This window comes from Coloeus monedula (genome assembly GCF_965178545.1).
Source record: "Coloeus monedula genome assembly, chromosome: 5".
Taxonomy (NCBI): Eukaryota; Metazoa; Chordata; class Aves; order Passeriformes; family Corvidae; genus Coloeus; species Coloeus monedula.
Genome location: NC_138785.1, coordinates 63,269,175 through 63,294,832, shown reverse-complemented (window position 1 = coordinate 63,294,832; position 25,658 = coordinate 63,269,175). Strand labels below are relative to the sequence as shown.

Genomic DNA, 25,658 nt, shown 5'->3' with positions numbered 1-25,658 from the left:
GATAAGCCCAGAACTATGCTTAGCTCAAGATGTAGCGTTTCTTGAATTAAATGGCACCAAAAAAATGGTTTCTGTGTTGAATGTTATGAACAAGTGTCATGTACTTAAAAAAAAAAAAAAAAAGAATATTTATATTTTGATAGAAATTCAAATGAAATTTAGTTTTAAGTTTTTTATGCTAATCTTGGTGAAATATATGTGATAGAGCAAATTACAGCTGACCCAGGAATAGTGCAAATTTGCCATCTAAAAATATTACAGTATAGTTAAATAATTTGTTATTTTGGTTAAATTTTTTTATTTATCAGCTATTAGGAAAGCATATTGGTTCTTGTTCCTTTTCTTACTGTGGCTAGTTTGTCAAGACCAATGAAATTCCATACGTTTCAAAGTACTGTTTTCCAATATGTTTTAATCAGGTATTGAAGCCATTTTTGTTTGGGATCTGGAATTAAATGGGGACTTAGTTTAAATGATAAATTATTTGGCCTGGGACTGAACCTGTTTTCTGTGTTTATGAAATTAAAGCCCAGTGAGAGATTACCTGATCCACCACTGGTATTTCCAGGTCCAGTTGAAATAGACCTGTTGTTTGTGCACCAGTGGAACCCAGAAGTTTATCTGTAATAAGTTCTTAATTCAGTCTAGCTGCAGAGTGTTTGCTTGCTTATATAATAAAAATGAAAAATTGTTTTCTCTATCATGTTCCACCAACTTGGTTTGCCCTGGTCTTCACAGTCCTCTCCCTCTCAGTAACCACACTGCCTCTGTTTCACTGTTGCCACAGCTGTCTTCAGTGACCCTTGAACAGGAACTGGATGAATTTCTAAATCCATCAGCTGTCTTTGGAGGGAGGGAGAGATTTATTTCATGGTGCAGGATTTCCAATGATTTAAATCTAAGTAACAGCAAAGGCTATAAAATCAGAAGTTTTCAGGACAGGATACAAACTATAAACAGTATCCTCTTAAAAAAAAGCTTTCATAGGTTATTATTTGTTCATAGGTAGAAAGAAAACAGTGGGGATTTTTTGCTAGAGAGAATGAGTCTTTAAAGCTGTTTATAATTTTATCCTCTGACTGATGGAATTTCTTACAAAATCTGTGGAGCAGATTTCTGTTCATCTTCAAGTTTTCCTTCTTGTGATGATTTCAGGAGGAAATATATAGGAGGAAATGTATCAGATTGTGACACTGCACCCACCATATAAGACAATTTTAGCATTATTTTTGATAATTTTTAAAGTTCACATATGCCAGAATTTACACCCTGCAATGATTAAAGCTCTGCCCAGCTACTTGTTTAGAACTGAACTTGAAAATTACTTTGGGTTGTTTTTTTTTTTTTAATTGGATGTATCTTGTCCAATATATGTCAGTTTCAGGTGTGTGGAATCAGGCCCATATTGATGGGAAGTTGAGGTGGCAGCACCTGTGACCCCCAAGTACAGATGAGAGCCACAAGGTGTTAGTGCACCACACTTCTTTTAGCTGCCCCTGAGGCATCTGCTTTCTTTTGGCCAGTGTCTTGGGGGGAAGCTGTGAGATGGACCTTTCCACCTACTCTTGCAGTTCCTGGCCATTTTTTTTTTTTAACTTTAGACATCTGCATATATTTCTGCATGATAAATGCACACCTTAGAGATGCCTTTCCTATCCACTGGAAAAGGAAAGTCTCCATTCTGCATTAGATCAGAGAAATTCACAAGGAAACAAGAATATTTTTTAGGAGGGTAAGAGTTTGTTTTTCAGCAGATGGCACTTCCTTTTAAGAAAGAAGCAGCGTATTTTTATGCTACAGATTTTCTTCAGGATTCAGGAAAACAGAGCTCTGGCATGTATCCTTCAATGAACCCATCCTTCTCTACAAAGTCTGGACTTCTCTGAGAAGCTACTGTGGTTTTTAACTTGTGAGCAGGAAGCTGTGCAGAAAGGAATTGAGCATTTTTGTTTCCCGAAGCAGACTTCCCAGTTTACCCATGTATCTGCTGGAGGCATAAGGGGCAGGAACAGTGTCTTCCTGGAAGGCTCCTCTTTAAACACTGGCTGTACTCAGAGATTTGCTCTACTTCCCTCTGTAATCCCATTATATTTCTCTATACCAGAGTCCTGTCATCGAGGTCACATTTAAGTCTGAGTCACGTGAGAACTCAGCACATCATGTTATTTGTGATTCCTATGTTCATTAAGTAGCTAGACAGGTAACTTTGTGTCTTTCACATAAATAGCACTGTGACCATTATCAAGAACAATAGTAATGAAAGTTAAATACCCTTTTGTATGGTAGGTGTTAGTTATTAAGAAATTAATGATGGAATTAGTCAAAGAATATAATAGAATCCATAATCAAATGTCAGCAAAGTTCAGATCTAACAAGATTTATTTAGATACAGAGAAGTAAGCTAGATTTGAAATCTCGTGTTTCGGGTACTGATTGCTCCTGGGTGTAAGAGCAGCCTCCAAAAGATAAGTCTTAACAGTAATAAACAGAAAATGTGTTTTGGAAACCATGGGCTAGATCAATGGGTTTTTTTTCCTATCAGCGTTGGAGAGGTCAGGGCTGAATTTGAATTGGTTGCCTGAAGTCCATGTCACAAGGCTGTCCCTTCACTGCTGTTCTGTTTCCAGTTTCTCAACTTGTATTAGCCAAACTGAAGAAAGATGGTGCTTTTTTGCAGTATGTGCATAAGCTTATGTTTATGCTAAACCAGAAATAGCCATGTCCCAAGAACACTCTTTTTCATCTTCATTTCCTGAGGCTAATGCCCTGTTCTGGTTGCTCAGGCAGGTGCTGGTAGTTGCTAAACTTTCTCTTCTTTTCACTAGGAGCTGTTCCTTAATTTCCTGTAAGAATTTTCCTGCACTGGTTATGCTGACTAGAGGAACTATCTCCAAAGAGTTGCTGCTACTAAAATTTCTACTGCTATCTTTATTTCTGTAGTGATACAAGACTTTCATGCCTCTGTTAGTTCCACAGTTAATTAATCTAAGCCTTTCTAATACTTAACACAGTAAGCATAGAAAAGCAATAAATGGGGCAGATAAAGAATGAAATGGTTTAATCTCATTAATTAACAAAATAGAGAATATTCATGTACAAATATCACTTCTCTTCTAATCACCGGGAGTTGGATGAGCCACATCGAGCCAAGAAAATTTATCTAAGCTACAAATTAAGGTGTAGTTCAGTTAGTGTGGGTTTTTTTTTTCTTTCCTGGTTTTAATAGCAGCTTCACATCATAATTAGGAGGATGAAATTCCTGCCAGCCAAGTCTATAGTTTGGACAGATTAAAGGGAAGAAGTATGAGAAATGATAATTGCTTTGTGCTCATCAGACTTCTCTTGCAAATCTGACAGGATAATTACAAAATACCTGCTTTGCAGAATGTCTAGGCAAAATTTTGAAGAGCTATTTAAAGTTGTTCGTTTACAGTCTATCTGAAAAGAAAAGTTTTTTCCCCTTTTTGAAGTAGTTCATTACTGTTCAGATGTGTGGTGCACATGTTTAAATATAGACCTTATTCTCATGTGCACGCCTGGCTGCATTCCACTGCCCACCCCCAAAGAAAATTGCCCATAATTTTTTGCGTTACCCCACATACTTCACCCACGTACTCACCCTTAACTTTCAGCAGAACATTATTTCACCTAACGGAAGCTAACCTTGTTGCTTCCAACAGTCTGAATCATAGTCATGGAGAAAATAATTGAGAGAGAAATGTCCCAATGGACTACATAAAAACCTTTGTTTTGACTGACAGTAAAAAATTTTTCTACTTTCAGCATGTTTTCATGTTTCATCACATGGCTTTTCTTCACCTGCTTTTGAAACTTGAAAATGACATTCACTAAATTGCCAGTTTTCAAACAGTATTCTAGGCATAGGTCCCAAAACCCTACTGATTTTGCTGAGAGTTAAAAGACCCTGAAAGCCTGACTTTCCACTGAAGTTCACCATAGAAGTCAGTTGGATCACAGGGCCACAGGTACCTGCAGAAATACAACAGAATTGCTCTAGGCACCTGTAAGGTAGGGCTAGAGTCATCCAGTATCATTCTTACATACAGTTGAACAGGGATGACCAATCTCATAGCTACAAGAGCTGGATTTTCATGCATGGACATCGTGTAAGCAATATTTCATGACCTGCTGTCTTGTCAGATTGCACAGAGCTGCTGACATTCACATTCAGTGAGTTCAGTCCTTTCCAGAGCTGTCAGCAGTTGCACATCAACTATGTAGTTCATGCATCCACATGGTAAACCCCTGTCTATTTTATGCTCACCTCTTAGGAAGAGGTAATTGCAATTTGCAATTGCTTTTTAAAATTCTCATGCTTAGTCTCAGATGCTTTCAGACATGACCAATGAGTAGCCTGCAACCAGGCCAGCTGGTTCTGGCAAGCAGGGCGGGCTTTGAGTGAACACATCTCCCAGAGATGCCAGGACTGTTGTGAGACCACATATACATACCTTTCATGTGACAGGGACGCCTGGATTTTGGTTATGTTGGGAAATGGGGTACGCAGACCCCAGAAAGGATGAGCAAGGCATGAACTGTCTTGCTATAGGGTTCTGTAGTCGACTAACCAGTGTATCTGCAGAATTTCCTGAAGTTATGCTTTGAGTCCATAGCCATAACATTAATTATTGTAATGTTTAAAGCTTACAGTTTGTATTTTTATATAAAGTTTAAAGAATAAAGTAAGTGCTGGACATATGATTAATTCTGTATCGTGTTCCTTGGTAGATTGAATTATATTTCACAAGAAATGCACACTTCAGACTGTACAACAGAGCAATTTTTTTTACAATTCTGATTTCTGTCTTGCTTCTTTTTCTTTGAACAGTTTATGAAGAACCAGAAGACCCCAGTAACAGATCATTTTTTTCAGAAATTATCTCTTCAGTGTCAGATGTCAAATTCAGTCACAGTGGTAGATACATGCTTACAAGAGATTACCTCACTGTCAAGGTTTGGGATCTGAACATGGAAACAAAGCCTGTAGAAACGTACCAGGTAGGAATCTCCTACATCTTAAAATGCAACATTATAAAAGGATCTCACTATTCGAAAACTGGATGTTTCTGTAAACTTCTCATTACTTTATCTGAGAAGCAGAAAGCTAAGAGAATTAATCAAGGTGGTTAAAATCCTCACAGTGGCATCCTTACAGCAGGAAAAGGGCAATCGCAGCATTAGTAAGGAAGTGTAAAGCCTGGGCAGTCAAAGTTGCACTCCCTGTGGATTAGGGTCTTGAAAGAAATGATTATTCTAAAAGAGAAATCATCTCTTCACTTTGGCATCTGCTTTTAAATGATGTATTTCACTACTAACATTTAAAAGTAACTGAGGAAAAGATTTTGTATGTTGCTTAGAACTCAGCTTCTGCTGGGACTGCTGAGAGTTTACAACTTTGTCATTTCCAAACTTTCTTTTACAGCTTGATCTGTGTGTTTCTCCCTTGTGCCTAGTTCTAGAAGTGATCCGTGTTAAACCCTGGCATCACCACTGATGCAGCAGCTCACAAATGCCAGACACACACATCTGGTTGCCTGAATTCATTGCGATATTATCCAGACAAAATGCCAGTGGCTCCAGCCAGTGCTAAGTTTGTACTCTGACATCTGTTATGTTTGGCAATAGAGGGCTGAGCTTACATTTTTTGACTCTGGCTCAAAGAAGGAAAATATGTCTGTGACACAGAAGCTGCTTGTTATGAAAATGCAGTAAGAAAAAAACTGTTAAGTTACCTAAAAAAGTGTATGCAAAGTAGGAAAAATGCCATTCATCTGGCTTGTGCTGCGTACTGAGAGACAATCCTGTGACAGTGCTGGATCAGTCCCTTGTTTTCTGTGTCTAAATAATGGCAGGTGGGATACATTGGTTCACAGTAACTATAATTAAGATTGGTTTTAAAATAACATGATGAGAGTTTGATAGCATTTCTTGTCAAAACAAACAAAAATTTCCAGTATTTGTTAGCTAGCATTCAGTAAACAGAGTGGGCCCCAGTGTTTTTCAGTGCACCCATTACATTTCAGTGTATAGCATTCACTGTTCAATGTGTTAATATTGGAAAGTCTGAGCCTGTTTACCTTTAAGACTACAGAATTGGGTTTGCTCTTAAAATGGCAGTGCTTGTAATGCTAAATGTGTTAGAAATGTTGATATGCCATGAAAATGGAGTGGGAGGGTAAGGGCGAGACTGTGTTTTATATAACATAATAGAATCTCGGGTTTTGGGAACTTAGGTAATATATTATTTTATACCTATGCTAATTTAGTAGGCAGCCATGTCCCTGGGGAGGAATAGCTGGTCAAGCCAACCTGTTTGTCTTGATTTTGACACCTGCTTTTATTTCCTCATGTAGGCAGCTGCGAAACAAGCTGGCCACTTTTAAATCAGTCTGACACCCAACAGTAGGGCCAATTAAAAAGTTATATTTCTTCATGCTGAGATGGGAAAATGAGTACTGATAATTGCAGTCAGAAGTTTATAGAGGAAAAAAACCAAGACCCACAACAACAAAGCCCCTTATATAATAAAAAAAAATACAACTAAATATTTATTTATAAATAAATATAATACTGTTCTTACCACCTTACTTAAATCTATGGATTGCCTTTCATTTTCAAATATCTATCCAGTGCCTTGTAAAGAATATACAGATGTGTTGTTGGGCATTGCAGTGGACTAAAGGAGAATCTGGAACTCAGGGGGCCTTGGGAAGCCAATAGCACAGGATTCCATAGAATTCGTGTGATCCAGCTGCTCTGAGAACCTTTCATGTTTTTAAGCTGCAGAGAGGAGAGAATTCTGTCTTTAAAAGTGGTTTAAATTACTCTCTTAAATAATTTGTCTCAGAGATATCTCTCTCTCACATACCTAAATCTCATATATAAACTTGGCAATTTCTCAAAAGGTTTTTTGGGGTAGATCACTGGAAGGCAACAAATAAACCTAACATTTTCATTTTATGTATCCACATAATTATGAGGACAAGTATATCATTAAAAGATTAAAAGGTGTTCATTAAAAGATTGAATTTCTCATTTCATCCACTGCATGGTAGCCACTTAGATATTGCCTAGCTGCAATAGTGAGGGTCACAACAGGAGATTTCACACAGAATTGTAATAAAGAGCAGAATCCCTAACTGTACTGCTTCATTATCAGCTTACAATTTTAACATTAGAAAAATGGCAAACAAAAATTAATTCTTCATGCAGGTTTTTTTTCCTATCAGTGCTGTGGCTCAAAGAATGCTATTGAATAGAGCAGCTGTTGCAGCCCTGCGGAACACATTATCTGCTGACAATGTTTCAACATGATTTTCTCCTGTTTGTTTTGCACAAAAGAAAAAAGGGCAGAGTATGGTCACTGGACAGCACTAAAAGAGCAATGTGGTGGAATGGTCAGTGCCTGAGTGTTGCAAGGCAGCCCTGCCTCACAGGTTACTCTTCTGGTGCTGCCAGGTGAATTACCCCAGCAGAAACCTTAGGAGCAGTAAGGTGAGTGCATTCATAGCTGGTAATAGCTTGATCCACTTTTGGCAAGCTCTGTAGCATAGTGATTTGGACCATGCATCACCAGTGCAATTCCTGGTTGTGTCTATTCAGTCCCAGTAAAACAGGTCCCTGCGTAGCTGTGTTGCTGTGTTAGTCTGGAGCACAGAATTGCTAGATAATTTCATGAGGGTCAGACCTAAAACATTGCTGTGAAGAAAAGGTTCTTGGTAATTAGGAATGAATTTGGTTTGCATTCAAGTACTATTGATATGTGGTAAGAACAATATATAACAGACAAGGCAAATCTGATTTTACCCTCGGTAGTGGCACATGAATATGCAAACAGTGAAAATTAAGTGTTTCTTCCAGTTAGTTTTTCATAGTCTCTCTGAGGGTCTGAATGTGTTCAAATGTGGTAATCAAAAGGTCCACATAAAGAACAGGGTGGTTGTCCAAGGCAGTAGGGTGAGTCTGACAGTCTTGACAAGGTAAGACGTCTGAGACAGGAATTGCAAAATGCTTTTGGACAAAGAAGATAGAAAGGCTCAGCTCCAAGCTGTGGAGTTGGACACACTTTGCACAGGGTGTGTACATGACAGTGGTCATGACAGATGGCTGCTGGAAATGGTAACAAGAGAAAGACCTAGAAATGACAGTCAGGGAGGCAAATGTGATCTACTTCCTTCTGCCTTACGCAGCCTTTCTATTTCTTCCAAGTACTGGGAGTTCACAAACATGACAAAGGAAAGAATTCCAGTTCTGTAACAAATTACACTGTTAACATAAAAAGGTTTTAGGTAAGAGAAAAGGAAAGGATTTAATTGCAGAGAATGTAGGAAACTGCATCAATAGTAAAAGTGTTCTGACCTATTGCTCGCTGTGACGGTAAATGCATTTAATTGTGAAATGTTCTCCTCCATTTGCCAATTAATTGCTGTATAAGACATTATCTGTTAATGTACAGTTCAGTGTTCATTCATTTATTAATGAAAATTGATCCATAACAAAAATGTATAATCCTTAATAACCTTACATTACAAATATTCTTTGGATACTGTACAATTTGACTATGAAAAATGGGTCAGTTTAAAGAAAATATAAGTGAAAGGTCATTGTCCCTCATCTGGTCTTGATAGAAGTTATTTTACTAGAAGAAATGTTTGTGCTCTCGGGCCAGAGGAGAATGCTGAGCATCCATGAGCAGGAATAATTTCACTGGCTTGCAAGAACCTGTAACCTCAGGATGGCAGAGCTAAATTATACCCCTGTTCCATTGGATTGGTGTGTTTCTCCAAGAGGTCACCTACACATCTTTGTTTTACAGTTTCTACAGCAGCTAGAAGAAAATATCAGGAGTGGAAGTGCATTAGTAAATTTATCTAGGCAGGAATTTTCTACCACCATATTTCCTTATGGAATAAATCAAATCATCCAGAAGGAAAACTAATCAAATTCAGCAAAAGACTGAAACAGTTGTCATGCTCTTTATAATTGCTGTTCAGCAGAGATGTGTGGCCTAGAGGACAGAGGTCTTCTGCTGGGTAGTCCCTCTTTTCCAGTGAGTAAATGATAATTTACAGTGTTGTTTTTAAGTCTCAGCCAAATATGAGAAATCCTTAGGCTAAATTAGTGTTCTTATTTGCAGCCTGTGCAAGTACAACTTTGTACTGTATTTGGCTTCTGAAATACCTTACAAAAATAAATGTAATACCATACAGGTTCTTTTAATAGAGCCATGTTCTTTCTGCCATAAGTGAGAGTCCACTTATCTTGGAATATGGCATTTTTGTTACTATTTAAATTAGATTTCTTGCACATTAATTAGCACATCTAGGGTATCAGCTGGTGAAATGTCTCTGGGAATTAGGCTAGCACTGAGAAAATCACCCAAGCAGGAAACAAATATGTTGAAGAGGGGTGGTCTGCAGGCTGCTGAGGGAAGCATGTTTCGTGCCTTCCTGCAACAGTAACTCTGTAGCACCTATTAATTGGGCTGTGGAAAAGTACAGTTAGCTTCTTTGGAGTTTAAACACAGTATCTTCTGCAGAGCTACCAATCTATGCAGCATATTTTGAAAGTGAATGTGGAATATAAAGCAGAACATGAAGGGCTGGTTGGGGAGTTTTGTATTTTCTTTGATTTCAAGAATAACAGTTATTTTCTTTAAAACAGGTCCATGATTACCTTAGAAGCAAGTTATGTTCCCTCTATGAAAACGACTGCATCTTTGACAAGTTTGAATGTGCGTGGAATGGATCAGACAGGTAATCAATCCATCCTTCTGTCCTCATTTAGCAAAAGACCCCCCCCAATGATGGGGAGCAAACCAAAAGTAGTTACCCGTGGTTCTTTTCCACATCAGTGTACGGCATCACACGCCAGTGTTTGGGTTGATAGAAGATGTTTGTATGTTTGTGCAGTTGTGTCTCTGACTGCCTTAGACATGATGTATGCCTTAATAACCTTGGCTCATGCCCTGGGGGAAAAAACCCTTCAAATTATGTCCATTTTCACCCAAATCAGAAATAGGCTGCAAAAGCTAGAAAGAATGATGCCAACTCACACAATCCCACGGACACACTAAGGAAACTTATGTGATCCTGTATTTGCACATGACCTGCCTCAGAAATTCAGTTCATTTACTGGAAATGGGTGTGAGGAAGGACTGCCACAGGCACCCTCTGATTCTCTGCAAACTGCTGCCAAATGGCACTTCTGATACCTCCCTCCATCAGAGCAGTCCCTTTCCCTATGCACTGACGGAGAGATCCTTGTTTTTATCTTGGACATAGTATCTTGTTGAATGTTTTAATGAGACATACTGGCACAAGTCAGAGAGTGCAAGCAAGGATGGAGTGGGCTAACGCCATAATGCTGGCAAACGGTGGCAGTACTTTGTGGAGTAGGAATATTGGACAGGAATGGCTGAGCTCCCAAGAGGACTGGGTTAACAAAAATGGATAAAATCCAAGAGTATAATGCAAGGTAAGGATTTTAGTTAAAAAAAGAGCACAAACCTTCATCTTATCAGTTGGAAACAACTCCCAGGGACATTCATATGCTAGGTGACTGTGGAAGGGATTAGCAGCCTACAAAATGCATGTGAAAGCACAGGAGCCAATATTGAGTGACAGAAAGTGACTCTTGGTTCAGCAGAGCTAGGAGCCAAGAGGCAGAAGTCTGGCACTGAGCCTGGAACTGCTCCTTCAGCTCAGCCTCTCGTTTGGGAAAAACAGTCTGTCTCATTGTATTGAAGCAGGCCTGCCCACCCTGCAGTGGGCCTGGACTGTGAAGCAGGCAGTCTGAGACATCTGTGAAAAAGGCAAATATGATCCTTGAATGGGCAAGACTGGGCTATCCAGCAGAGAGAGAAGTAGTGGTGACATTATGTTGGGCTCTTATTCAAAGACCTTTGAACTGCATTTACACATTTCATGTCCCTCATCTTTAAGGTTGATGAACTAATCGAGCAGATAGACAGCTGCTCTAAAGAAGAGAGGCCAGGACTTTGGTTTTCATCAGCTTAGCAAAGGAGAAGCCAAGATTTTACTTGCTTATATTAAGTATACCAAAGAGATATATGTAGGGAGGAAGAAGATCTAGCTAAGGCAAATGTGAATGATAATGACACAACAGCAAGTAGATGTTGAGTGTCAACAGGTAGTTATAACCTGGAAATTAGAGGTAGTTCATACCTGTCCAAAGAGTGACAAGCTGTCTTCCCATCCTGAGTGGCGGAGATACAAGAAACCCAGCTGTTCTGATGGTGGTGCTCAGGAAATCTGTGAAAGCAGTTATATGCAACATCGCTTAAAATTACAAGTGTCTGAACTTGGAAGTGCAGAACAAGTCCTGTGTTCCATAAATGAAGATCAAATATTGTGCTGTACACTGGGTAAGGGGCACCTTTTCTTTGGACTACTTTCCTTTGCGCAGTTCCTCTACCTGCCCAATGTCTTTGCTAAGAAATGGAACTTTTACCTTGTATCATTCATTGTGCAAATGAAAATTCATATATATTCCATTATCTCTATTGCCTGCACACCAGAGTGGTGTATTTTCTGACAAGGATTAACTCAGCATTGAGTATCACCTGTGATACCGACTGCTGGCCATTCAAAATTACATAGGTGGACCACACTCAGCAAAATACTTCCCAGATTGCTGTCATTGTAACTTGGGCACCAGCTGTTGTGGCTTTGGTATGGTCAAAGATTGGGAATGACTCACAGAAAGTTTAGGGGAAAATCCAAGTTTTGGGACTTTTCTCTGAAACTCCCAAACCCATACATGAATGGGTGTTTTAGCAGAGGGTTTTCTCAGTGTGGTTACTGCTTGAGTTTCGCACTATTAGAAATTCAAAATTTAAAGCATTTATTGGAAAACACAGTGCTGATTCCTGCCTAAGTCTGGTGCAGAACAACAGTGCATTCAAATCATGTAGATATTGTGGAACTCTGAAAAAGATCCAGAAGTTTTCAGGTATTTTCAAACAATTTTGCTTATCCTTGATGGGAATTCCTAGTGCATTGTGCAGGATGGGCAGCCACTTACTCCCAGGCCTAGAGTCTCTCTCCTCTGGCCAGATGAAGTGCTGCTGTCCTCATTAGTGTGGTAAGACTGCTCTCTGGGTAGTTGCCTGGTAATAATGGAATTCTTGTTCAATATCAGGGTTTAAAGTGAGCGTAATATTTTCATTCCTACTTGACAGATCAGAAAGATCAATGCAGGGAGTAATTATTAAGTGGGAACATTAGATTGTGAGGGCTTCATTTATTGTACTGCCCAGACACTGAGGCGTTATTAGTCATGCACAATTACCAAACCTGTCACTAAACACAATGTGCTACTCTTGACTGTAAAAAACTCTTGAGTAGAGGAGCTGGAAACATTTGACAAAAGAAAAGAGCTCTCTTTAATTTAGTTGTTTCTTTTTAAGAGTCAAATGTATCAGAAGTGATGCTCATCTTTTGAGTCACTCCTCTGAGCTCCTTGCTTATGAGTATGACAAGTATTGCTACACATTACTAGAATATCTTTTTATTGGTAGATCATAATTTAAATAATATTTAGGTACCAGTACCCCTTAAAAACAGTTCATTTGAACAGTAAGGTCACTTAATTTGAGTCTTTCAGTGTGCAGCTTTTTAAAAAGGACTATTACTAAAGGTAAAAATTGCATATTGACAATTGTACTCAGAAGAGATGCTGCAGTACTTAGATTATTAATCCATCTACATAACAGTAATAACTGCAGTTCTAAACATATTATTTTTATCTTTTGCAAGACTTGAAAGCTATAACGACAATTTGTAGTGACAGGATTGTTCAGTTAAAAATGAAAGTGTGTTTATTATTTAGGTGAAAATACTTCTTATTAAGTTTTGTCATTACTAAGAAGTTAATCTAGGCTATCATAGAACCTGATGGTGAGGCTGTTCACAAAAATAGTCAACATACGTGAGCTCTGATTAGAACGTGATTGATGCTCAGTTACTCCAATGAACAGGAACTAATACAATCAGACAGAGCTGATCTCATTTGCTGAAGGGCACATTAATCACTATGTACTTTGGCAACAGCAGTGGTCAGGGGAGGGAGCCAAGCAGGGGCCTTATACTAATTCATCCAGATGAGCACGTATTATCTATAGTTGAATATATTACACAAAAATGATGTTATCTTTATTGTATATACATCATTACATGACTAGGTAGAATAGGTGAGCTCTACTTACACAGCAATTTCATTTAGCTCTTCTGTTCACATCCCAAGTCAGGTATTTTAATAATAACCTGGAGGACACTGTTTCCTTCCCACTGTCAACAGCTTTCAGTTTTATCTTAAAAAATAAGCACTTCTGTAGCCTTTTGTAAGGTAAAGAAGCCAGAAAAAAAAAAAAAGAAAGGAAAAAAAGAACAAATTCTACATGATAGCAAGTGAATACCTTAGTTAACTATTTTTTTTTCAAGATTTCAAATGAATGGGTGTATAGGACCCCTGCCAGGGAGACTTCTAAATACTGCCATGATAAGTGATATGCTGCAAGCAGATGAGTGAAGCCACATACAACCGTTCAGTCAGTCCTTTCCTACTGAACTGTCATTCATCCCCCTGAATATCCATCAGCCTTCACTCTAATTGGGCAGAACTGGCAGATCCCATTGGATGAGATGTTAAGAGTCTATTCCTGTCTGGCAGCACACTCCATGCTGGAGAGCTAGAAGACATCATTTTGTTCTCAAAGCTTGGCATGTCAAATACTAGCTTGGAAGTACTTGGGGATCCCTTGTTCTTCCTCCCAGTCTTATACCAGCCAGCTGTACCAGGATGCCACAACCCTGAATCCTGTGTCTCAAGTTTTTCCAGCAGCCTTTTCCCCAGGAAGTTTAAATAAATTCCTTCTTTGTGATGGGGAGTCAGTCAGACTTTACACAGCCCAGCATACAGGAAAATTTCCCGGTATTTCAGGAGGTCCTCATTGCTTGCAACAGTACTTCTTCCTTTCCCTTTGTTATAATTAATCTTTTTTTTTTATTCCTATGAAAAATGTTGTTTAGGAGTTTTTCTGGAACTGACCCTTTTTTTTATTGGATCAGCTTGTCATGAAACCTGATCTGGTGGACCTTACGTGTTAATCCTAGGAGGCTGCAGATGTCCTCTTCTGCACCGGTACACATGGCAGTGAAATATTGAAAATTTAGGGGCTCAAAATATAATTGGGAGACAGTTTCAGGTCAAAGAAAAGCTCTCTTTTCATGCTGGGTGCCTTGAGGGACATCTTTGATGAGATTTGCAAGTGTGGGGGCAGGCTCTGGTGGGAGCTGCTCTCTGAGTCTCCTCCCCTCACACCTTCGAAGTCCAAGCCCTGCCTCTCTTGCCCCAGGGAATGGTGTTCTGCTTGCCACTTCTGTGCTGAGGGGCAGGGCAGCTGGGCTGGTTTGGTTTCCCTATCACCCTTAAGCCTGGTGTGTTCGGGTCCTTGAAGCCCTGCCGAGCCCTGCTCTTAGTCCTGTCACACCATCCCATGGCTTCCATGGTCTCGTCAGCAGCAGTGAAGGAGGGGAACTATGATACGAGCTGAATTTCTCCAGACAGTAGAAATCTGCAGGTGAGTAAAAGCTTCTATGCATCTAGGAAGACTAATCTGGGCCAGAGCTAGCCCAAAAATTATCAGTTTAAAAAAAAAAAACAAAACAACAAACTAAACAAGAAAAACAACATAAAACAATGTGGAGCAAGTATTGGTTTGGTTTTTAAGCCAGCCTTAAAAACCTTAATTCCAGCTGATATCCCCAAATATTCAGGGCAGTCCCTGACATCCAGGAATGTAGCTGAATGGAGCAATTTTGATAAAGGCTGTTGTGTGCAGGGATGGCTGCAACATGGATAACATTTAAGAGATTGACTTGAAGTATGGGAATAACAGATCTGAGAAATACAGAGATATGCCAATTCTTAGTGACTGACATGTTTGATGAAATCTCATTGCCTAAAAATTATTGTGGAATATCTCATTGCTGGTTAGTAAAATGGTGAAAATCCTATTCAGATGCCTTTGAGGTTGGTGAAGTAGAGAATTTGTTGACCACCCAAGAGAAGCAGAACTTTTTAGAGGGGAAAACCCCATGCTGAAGCATTTCATTTAACAGAGTCACTACCAAAACCAAAATATTGAGACTCAGATGTTTAAAAGTATTAGGATAATTAAAGATGCCAAAGCCATCAGTAGTTGAGAGGTCGCTTCTGTAGACCCTAAAACTCTGGCCCTAAATTAAACATCAGTGGTACAATACTGGTGTCATATTTAATAAAATCATTATCCATAGGTAAACATCTGCTCCTTTTGAGTATTACTGTTACAATGCAAGCAGGAGTAACTTTCTTCTCTCAAATCCTTTATTTCAGACAATTTTACAGATTGAAAATTTACTTTTAGGAAAAACAACCCTACCTGAATTATTGCTGGCTACCAGATCAACATGGCACAGTGTAAAGGAGCCTCAGCTGAATGGGAGATGTACAGTTAATGTTCTGCTGATTTGGAAACCACATCTCCTGCCTAAATGAGCTTTGGTTCTTAGGGATTTGCTGTTTCCCCAGCCTTCAGCCCAAAGAAGGCGGGGGGGTAGGGGGGATGCAAGCCAAAACACCTGGACAGCCAAGCAAGTTGTCTGCAAGACTGGAGGGCTGGGGGAGATCACCAAGAAAGGGTGAGCAGTGAGACTTACAGGAGTAAAACAAAGACATGAGAGGGGTGGGAAAAGGAAGAGAGAAGTAGATAAGGTGGGGTTTTTTTTTTAATTGTAGAGCAGGATAGATGGAAATGAAAAAAGAGGAGTGGAAAGGAAGAGAAGGGGAAAGGGAAACCTATCTGGAAAGCGTGGTAAAGGCCAGAGTCAGAATTGGAGGGGAAGAAAGGGAAAAAGAGAACAGAATGGTAACTAGGGAGGGAATGAAAAGTCAATCAAAGTAGGGATTGGTCTGCACTGGAGTTTTCCCTTTCCCCTTTTACCTTCTGTAATAATACATTTGGCATTGTTGTTACAGAAAAAGGAGGGGTAAGACTAGGTCACTGCGACCCTGCATGAGGACTGAAGTTTGGCAGTGAGATGCCTCAGATCACATCATTGATAAGCAAGCATGCCCAGTGTCAGTGCAGACAGGAGGAAATTCTGGATTGTCACTCCAAACACACATACCTGAAGAATTGCCCGGACCTTGCTTGGAGCAGCTTGAACAGAGGGAGCAGAGAATACTCCGGGCGCTCTGCAGAGCAGCCCCGCTTGGAGAGGAAAATGTGTTCCCTGCCTGGGGCAGCGCAGGAGGGTTAATGAGGGACTGTGCAAATGCAGGGGCCTGCCGGTATGGGGTGTTGTCTCTCCTTCCAGAGCACTGGCTGGGCTGAAGAGGGTGAAATGTAGTAGTGGTAGTCATGCTGCAGCCATTGGGTTTTTTCCCTGCTTTTTTGTTTGGTTGGTTTGGCAGGGTGGGGTGTGGTGTTGTTTGGGGATTTTTGTGATCATGCTGCCTGTAGCTGTGGTGGTTTGAGCTGATGCAGTCAGGCTGAAGCTTTGCTCCAGCCTGAGCTATCAGTACACTGCTCCTCGGGGTGCACTGGAGCGTGTTCTGCGTCCTAAATACCTCTGCATGACAGAGATGATGGTACCTCTGACCTTGTGTAGCACAACTTGTAAACCCGCCTTCTAAAGAAAATTAAAGGTGGTTAGACACAGCTTTCCTGGGCTGCTGCCTTACACACCTATGAAGTAGTGTGGGCTGTTTTGGATGAAGGGCTTTGGTTTCTTGAAACAGCCTCTCTTGCAAGGGTTTTGTGCAAGCCCTTATCATAACACTGCTGTGCAGAGCAGTGTCTGGGAATACAGAACAGACTCCTCCTATATTGAGCTGTAATTTATATTCTACTATTTATAAAAAAAAATCTCCTTATCGCATGGACTCCACTATTGCACATTGTATTTTCCTGAACAGAAAGAAATTGCAGGATTACATCTAATTTCTACTCTCTTTTATTACTTTAAGCAGCAGGTAAGGTTATAATCCATCTGTGTTTGTGACCTTGAACAAGAATGGGCACTTTCTCATTTACATAATGCTGGTTTTTACTGAGCCATTAAACTGCAGAAAAATAGGGCCAGCATGAAAAGTAGTCATCCACATATGTTAAAAAGAAACTGCAGTAAATCTAACTGAAGAAAGACTTTAAAAAATATGCAAGAGTTCAAGAAATTAAAAAGCAAATGGACTGTAAAGGCAGTTTTACTGCAAGCAAAATCTTCTAAAATAAGATCCTTAACAAACACCTCTCTCTGCATTTGGTGCACTGGTACTCTGCCAGCATGAAAACTGCTTCCTTGACAGTTCCTGCCTCCATCAGGGGGGATGCTCCTCTTTCCCCTGGGAGCCACAGCTCTGCAGCCCATGGCACAGAGGTGCCCCTGCACTATGAACCTGTTTCAAAATTTTGCCTGGGAGAAAATATACAGCTGGACTGTTTGCATCACAAATTGTGTATGTTAGTGCTGAGATATGAAATAACCTCAACTTTTTCATGTTGCAAATTACCATTACAGAAGGAGCTGTAATGACAAGACATGGTGATTTGGAAGGAATGAAACATTTGATTTACTGCTGTTGATTCAATTTCTGAAATGGGCACTAATCTTGATCAATAGGCTTTCTGCGGCTTCTGGGATACATTTTATCAAGCTGTCACACTGACTCCTGTTTTTTAACTTGTGAGGTTGTTAACTTGTGCCTTGCTAGGCAGGATTGCGCCAGGCCTCTGTGGGTGCGGAATGAAAGGGAAACCTCTCCGCAGGCAACCAGGGGCGGGTCCTACTGCTGGAGAGCAGCAAGGAGCTCCCTGCCGGGGCTGGATGGGGCTGCGTGTGGACAAGTGCCCCTGTGCATCCCCCCAGCAGCGAGCTTCCTGCAGGTCTCCAGGAAGCAGCCCCTCTCCGTGAGATGAAGGCTGTGGGTGAGCTCTCGCCCAGGGCAGTGCGCGCTGGGTCTCTGTGCCGCGCCGTCTGGTTCGCAGCAGTTCCCTTTGGCACTTCAGGAGCTGCGCAGAGCTCAGTGTGGTACCAGCTGCCATCCGACTGCAGTCAGCAGACATGGAAGCAGGGTGATTGATTCCCAGTGTACAAACCCAGCTCACCCACTCCAGTTACCCTGCAGCAGCTCTACAGCCTGCGCTGCTCTCAGTCCCCAGCTGTAGCCGCAGCAGTGAGGGGCACAGCTCACATTTGTGCTTTCCCCGTGTATCATTCATTTGTATTACAGTCGCTCCTAATGGCCCCAAATGAGATCAAGACAGTGCTGGCTGGAGGCTGTGCACACACTGTAAGGCACTCCTGAATCCAGGAGCTTCTAATCTAATCAGCTAGTGAGTGTCTGTATGGTGGAGAGTATGGCTTATGCCTGTGAGTTCTCCCATATTCTCCCATATGCTCCATGTTTCCGTGGCCAGTCTGCTGCTCAACACAGTTTCCTCCCCCCTAACAGTAAAGTGTGAAAGCAGCTGTCATTTGAGATGGAGATTTGTTTATTAATGCCACACACGTCAAATTCTTTTGGGCTCTATTAGAAAGGCAAATAGTTCCTGATTGCCTGAGTCTTAAAACTGTACAGCTTTTTCTGTGGAGACCTGACCATTTGGGGTGGATTCCCTCTTACAGAATGGAAATTCAGAAAAAAACCATCCTGGGGCTGAGATAGAAGAGTAGAGAATGGCCCTAGTTTCACATATGGAAAAAGTTCACAGAGGATGAGCTTTCAAACAAGGCTCTGAAATCCATGATTATGCTAATCCAATAACCTGAGGGCTATGGATGAAATCCTGAATTCATTAAAGTTAGTGACAAAATATCCTCCCCTAGGGACTAGGGGAATGAAGCAACTGGCAATCCATTATTTCAAACTGCAAGCTGATTAATGAGGTAATTTTTATACAGATCGAGGTATGTTTTCTATCCCCTTCTCCCAGACCCAGAAATATATCCTGACTTGATGTTTCATTCAAACTTTATATAAGAGATGCCAGAATCCTGACACCAGTGTGTTTATTTCTAAGAAGCATTGTAGATACAAATTTTAGCGATGTCTGGACTTGCAAGGTCTGTGGCTGCAGCAAGGGAAAGAGTTTAATCTGGAAAGAATTTACATGTGCAAACTCAATGTGATTTTTCAGAACCTTTCAAAACACCCTTCTTCAAAATATTCTTTAAAATATATAATTATTTACTAAACCTTACTGTTGTATCAAAAGATTTGAAATACGTAGGAATTTTTTTAGACTATTTCTGGAATCATGGTAAAACTCAGCTGTTATTAAAGGTAAAGCTCCAGAGAAAGGGAAAAAGCCTGAAATATATGATCCTTAAGCACTCATAAAAAGCTGGAGGGTAATTAAAAATGACTTATTAAAACATGTTGCTTGTATTATCTTATGATGTGGTTATCATGATGTCAAGGAGTGGTCATTATTGGGGGTAACTGTAATTTTCATTGAATAATTTGGAAGGGGAAGGCATTGGTAGAAGAAAACCATTAATTCTGGGGAGTACTGGGAAAACTCCTGTTTTTTTCTTATTCTTTCCTGTCTGAAACCCTAAGGTTAAACTCAGCTGTCCTGATCCAGCCATGTTGGTAGACTTTGCACAAGCTGCTTTTTAACTGCCTTTGTTGTCGCTCTCTGTCTGTCTCTCTGCAGTGTGATAATGACAGGTGCGTATAACAACTTTTTTCGAATGTTTGACCGCAACACCAAGCGGGATGTTACCTTGGAGGCTTCCCGGGAGAGCAGTAAACCACGAGCCATTCTTAAGCCCCGGAGGGTCTGCGTTGGAGGCAAACGGAGGAAAGATGACATCAGTGTTGACAGTTTGGACTTTACTAAGAAGATCTTGCACACAGCATGGCACCCAACCGAGAACATCATTGCTATAGCAGCGACAAACAATCTGTACATATTTCAGGATAAAGTGAACTCAGAAATGCACTAGATTTATCAATATCCCTCTATATTTACAAACCAGCCTCTTGAGAGTTGTAGAAGGATGTGATCTTCACAAAAATTGTGGCTTCTGTCGTGGGATTTGTAGGTTGCATCCTTTCATCCCTCAGCCTGTATCGTTATTGGTGGCAAGCCAATTATTTTCCATCACTGCAACTGTATGAGTAAAAGGCACGACTGCAAATCCAGTACTGTGGTCTGTATTGGTTCCTTTAAATAAACAGGGGTATTGATTCAGTTTGGGAGTGTTCCTGAGGAGGGCTGAGGCTCCTCAACTCCTGTCCATCCTTTTGAGGGTCTTAGTGGTTTGCAGGACTGTGGTTTTCTGGTGCCCTTCCTGCTTTTGCAGTCCACAGCATTTACCATACTGTTAGAGCTCTTTGCCTCAAACTCTTGATTGTTTTTTTTTCTCCAGTGCTGTTTTCCTGTCTTTCAATTAAGCCGAGCCTCTTTAAAAGAATGAATAGCCACATCCCTTTAGAGCACGTGGCACATTGGAGGGACCTCATGAGAGTTAGAGCTAGAAGCAGAATCCCTGCTGGTGAAAAGCTGCCCCATCTCACCCATCCCATTCCCTTCTTTACAGTACTCTCTTATTTATTTATTTATTTATCACATTATTTTGTGCTTCACCTTCCCAAGTGAGTAAGTGACAAACTGGTATAGTTACTCAGCCAGCTTATTTCGACTTTATTCTCCATGGTTCTCTTTTCTCTGTTTAAAACAATAAGTAGTATCTTCATTGTGTAAGGACTATTAAAAAACTTGGCATTGCCACCCTGGAGGGCCTGGCTGGTCAGACACAGCCTGGCAATTCACAAACAAACCCATGCTACCGTTTGGGTTGGAGTTCTGGAACCTTGGCTAGAAGTGCTGTCCTTGAAGGAAATGACCAGCTTGAGTGGGAACAGAGTTACATCACTGCTAGACACTTGATAAAGTCCCTTGTTTGTTGTTTGCAGAATGGTTATGTTAATCCTGGCCTTTGGGGAATACAGGCAATGCCTGGTATCTGTAACTGTGAAAAGAATGGGACTGTGAGAGGCAGGACCGCTCAGTGAATTTTAACGCTTTTAAATGAGGCCACTTCTGGGAGACAAAGTTAGTCCCGGAGAAACATGAAAAATCCAAACCAAACAAAACCTTCCTCCAAAGAAATGCTCTTAGATCTATCTCTATTCTCTTATGGTTAGTGGCATAAATGGAAAAGGAAAGTACACACAAAGTAGGGCATGCAGGAATGGTATGGGAACGGTGCAGTGGGCAGGAAGTCCTCTTAATTCAGGAAAGGAAAGTTCTGCTGCACCCTTAGTAGCTCTGGCAGAAAACTTAATATCCCAAAGGATTTCTACTCTAACCATGAATAAAAGAGCACAACTCACATGGCCTGTTAATCTGCCCATATTAAAACTCCTCAGAAAAAAAATCTTTAAGCCATTATGGACTGATTTCTTGGTAAGTGGAGAATGTACTGCTGAAGGGATCTGCATGCTTTTGTATTTTGGTTTGGGGGAAGGGTGGGTGAAAATCTGCTTACAAGAAATTAAAAAACGAAGTCTACAGCTTTTATATGACATTTCATTCAACACCACACCTGAAATCTGTCTGTTTGAAGTTTTCTAGATCAATGCTGTATATTTTGTGTGTAGAAGCACAAACGCATGTGCACCAGTTTCCAGCCACACTAAACACATACGGTATGAAATGTGTGGGGTGATTTTAAAGGGAACAAAGAATGTTTGTTTATAAAATACTGTGTGCTGTAGCAGGCATGGACAGTATATGTACATATTTATTCTAATGAAATTTAACAAAATTGCCTTTTCCTTTTTTTTTTCCCCTTGTAAAAAGGTTTGAGTGTGGTAAATTGTATAGAAAACTTGTTAATGCCAAACTACTGCTTCAAGGGTGTCATACAATTTCTTTGAATTTTGGCCCCCTCCATTAATCTTTGCAGCTCAAAAAGAAAAAAAAATGCTATCAGCTTATATTGGCATTTAAAGCTAGAGATACTGTAAAACATATATTTAGCTTTTAACATTCTCAAGTAAGATTCTGTAGATAACTTATTATAAAGCAGATCTTAATGCAACCATTTTTCATTTTTAATTTGAAGTACCTTACTCTGTTACAGCTTTGGGTACCAAAAATAACATGTTAAAATTAAATAAACGAATATATCTTTGGAGCTTTATAAAACTAATTAAATACCCAACCAAAATACCATGAAGTGATTATAAAGGAAATAAATAGAAACCTTTCAAAGACCAGTATTCCGTTCCTGTCTTTAACATCATAGTAACAGATCGGTTTTCTGGTTTCTTGAATGTATGGAAAGTTAACATCGTCATTGTGAACGTTTCCAACTTTCTTTCTCTTTTTAGTTTGAGCTTTCAGTGGTGTAGAGTAAGTGATGGTAAAGTTGGTAAATCTGATTGTTTTGAAAGCTGTTGTTCATGGCTGCATTTTTTGTGTTGCACAAATTAGCTAACTGTTGTTGAATAAAAATATAAATATGTTAATACCAGCTTTTTCAATAAAACTACAACCAAAACAAGGCATAAATAGATGACTTCAAGGCACCGCTTATTTTTAAGCTAGGCAAGAAAGAGCTGTTTTAGCTCCTTTTATGGAGGAGGAAGAGTCACAAGGATCAGGACTTGGAGGGCAAGCTACTGTGGGAACTTCAAATGTTGTGGCAGGTGGAGGAGGGAACACCATGCATGAGTGGGGTTAGGGTGTTGCATGATGAAGTGTGGGCAGCTGTAGCAGAGCTGGAGACATGCTTTAGTTTCAGTCCCGGGACCAGCTTTTTCTTCTGCTCATAGCCCAAGCTGGTCTTTAGGAGGCTTGAGTCTCAGTCTCCTACAGGTGGAATCAGAGATGTGCAGTGTGAATTGACACACAAAGTCACAGGTAAAAAAAATGGCATTGGTGTTGTCACCGAAACTGCAGGAAAAACAAAAACCCTCCAACAACATTTTTGGTGTTAGAGAATCAAGGCATTACTTTATTTCTGGCCAGGATGTTGTTCTGGCCAGGATGTACAACAGAAATAATTTCATCCACACATAGCCCGGGTGTGCAGAGAAGATCATTCCATGACACATGAATTTTACCAGATTTTTCACAAACTTTATACAGTCAAAACCCATAGAGATTCACTGGTTCAATGTTCATTGGTTCCAGGTTATGTATTTATTAGTATTTGGTTTCCTACTGGATCTGGATTTCTTCACCTCTGATGTTAATTAGGTCCTCGATCCCTGATTTCCTTATCAGTCTTTTCCGGACCAGGTGTCTCCAACCATGCCAGGGGCCAGTGTCTGGCATAGGTGTTCCTTGATGTTCTGCTGATGGTCGTTATCATTTTGGGTATCTTTTGGGCTACTTCCAGTCTGTTGAGATATTAAGCTCATCAGGCCTTCGCCTGGTGGAACAATGCCCTGGAAATTTCCCTGGGGGCAAAGGCAAACACAGGTTGGACTCGATGATATCAAAGGTATTTTCCAACCTAGTTCATTCTGTGATTCTGTGAAAACTGGCTAAAGTTATAAAATAAATTGTAAACTTGGTATATTTTCCAACAGTGTCATCACTGACCAGGTTTGAGACCTTCCAGCTGTGGGAGCACGCCAGGGATGTGGCCAGGCCTGGCCTCCCAAATGAGACAAATACTGGCCCAGGTGACAAACCAGAGGGCTACCAGCAGAGCAGCATCCTGCTTTCTCCCACCATACTTTATCTCTACCACAGGGGAAAATAAAATATAATACAGAAATAAATAACCAAAAAATTGCTGGCTTGGCACACACACTTAAGGTAGGAAACCATTCTCTTTCCAGTCCGAGCTGATGCCTGACTCTCCGTGGTGATCATGACGCTTGCCCCAGATCTGGGGCAGCTCTCTGGAATCTCAGTCCCAGGCAGATGATCCAGCTTGTGCCCATGGTGAGAGGCCTCCTGCCATCCCTACACGAGTTACACACTGAGAGGCTGAGGACTTTTTCTGGGTGCAGTCCAGAATAAATTTTCCTCAGCTGTTACACGAGGCAGAGTGTGGCTTTGCACAGTTCCCCCAGAGCTTACATGCTAATTTTTTTCACCCCTTTTTGGGAAGACACAGTCAATCCCACTCATTTAGATGGACAAATATGACTAGGCACTGAAGAGAGAAATCTCAGCTGAAAATCAACACATCAAGCAATACACTATTTACCTTTCCAGTTTTCCTTTTCATCCCCCAATACCCAGAAGGAGCAGAAGCCAGATGGCTCACTTGCATGCTTTTGAAATTTTCACACGCATACTTAGTAGCTAAATACAGCAATTTAACCCTTTGTGGCTTGGAGGAGATACTGGTGTGACCCACCTGCTTCTGCTGTTTGCTGCCAGCAAGTTGTCCTGCTTTAAACATTTGGAGCCTTTGGCTGGAACCTTTGGTTGCCCCTGATGGGAGGGCAAGTAGAAGGATCGTTTGTATCAAATTTTCAGTAACGTTATTATCAATTTGCTCCCACTCCCAATAGGAATTATTTTCCATTTGCAGTCTTGTCAGCAAATTGCATTGAGTCTAAACATAGAGTATGAAGTCACCTTGCTCATGTGGCAGAACCAGGATTACTGGAATAGGCCTAATTTTATAGGGACAGGGTATGTTTCTTAGTCTCTGTGAAGCCATTAAATGGCCTGGATATTCTGTACAGGCCAGCTCTGGAAAGGTGTGCTCTCAGAGTGCACCATGAAAAAGCATTTCTTAGCAGTGAAATTTTATTTTCCTTCTCACTCAAGTTGGATGAGGATCAAACTTTTACACGTGAAAGTGAACACAACTCTTCAGGCAGTTGTAGATCATAAATCTGGCCCATGGGACAAAGCATTTTTCGTGGAGCACTGGCTGAGTAAACTCCTCAGTTCCCTCAGCTCTGAAAGCTGCCATTAGTATGGATCAGCCAGGCAGGGTACAGCTAATTATTTGTCTTGCCATTTGCCAGTTGAGGCAGTCAATGAGTAGGACAAGATCCTTAAACCAACAATTCCATTAAACAGTTATTTCGTGTCATGACAACACTAGACATTCTTTTTGTAATATGGCTGCTCAAACAAATAAACCCTACAGCAGTGACTTGATCAAAGTATGCAGGGAGTGTTCTGGACAGCCACTCCTTGTTTTAAAATTAGTACTAATCATACTACTAATGTGCATGTCCTGTGCAATGGCCCGATCCAAGCAGATCAGCTTTAAATACAGGACCAAATTCCTCAGCTGGCAATAGGCATGTGAATATGGCAATACGGCTGTGCTGCAAGGAGAAGAGTACTTAGAGAACTCCAGAAACCCCATCACCACCTTCTTTGACTTCATCATCATATCATCATTTCTCAAACAGAAGAAACAATTGGGGGGGGGGGGATCGCTGTAAATTATAAAAAAGATAAGTAAATGAGGTTGGGATTTGGGTGTCAGATTGGGAGAAAAGAGGTTGATGTTCCTCCATTCTATACCTGTAATATAAATGCTGCCCAAGCAAGACAGCAGTGACAGCCCACTGTCGATACCTCGTGCCAACACCTCAGCTCTGGCAGGTTCTTGGTTTCATTTCCCTTT

At 40.6% G+C, this 25,658-nt stretch overlaps 1 protein-coding gene across 2 annotated transcripts in view; it reads left to right on the top strand.

Annotated features, from left to right (window-relative positions):
* Positions 1–20,255, top strand: part of PPP2R2C (protein phosphatase 2 regulatory subunit Bgamma) — a gene marked incomplete at its 5' end in the record, with an annotated part of 144,565 nt that extends 124,310 nt beyond the window's left edge. For both annotated transcript variants that reach the window (XM_082282446.1, XM_082282445.1), the window contains 3 exons: positions 4,850–5,019; positions 9,685–9,776; positions 19,748–20,255. In XM_082282446.1, the coding sequence (XP_082138572.1) occupies positions 4,850–5,019; positions 9,685–9,776; positions 19,748–20,039 (554 nt within the window). In that variant the 3' untranslated portion in view covers positions 20,040–20,255. The remainder of the gene's footprint in view (positions 1–4,849; positions 5,020–9,684; positions 9,777–19,747) is intronic.
* Positions 20,256–25,658: the final 5,403 nt, after the last annotated feature.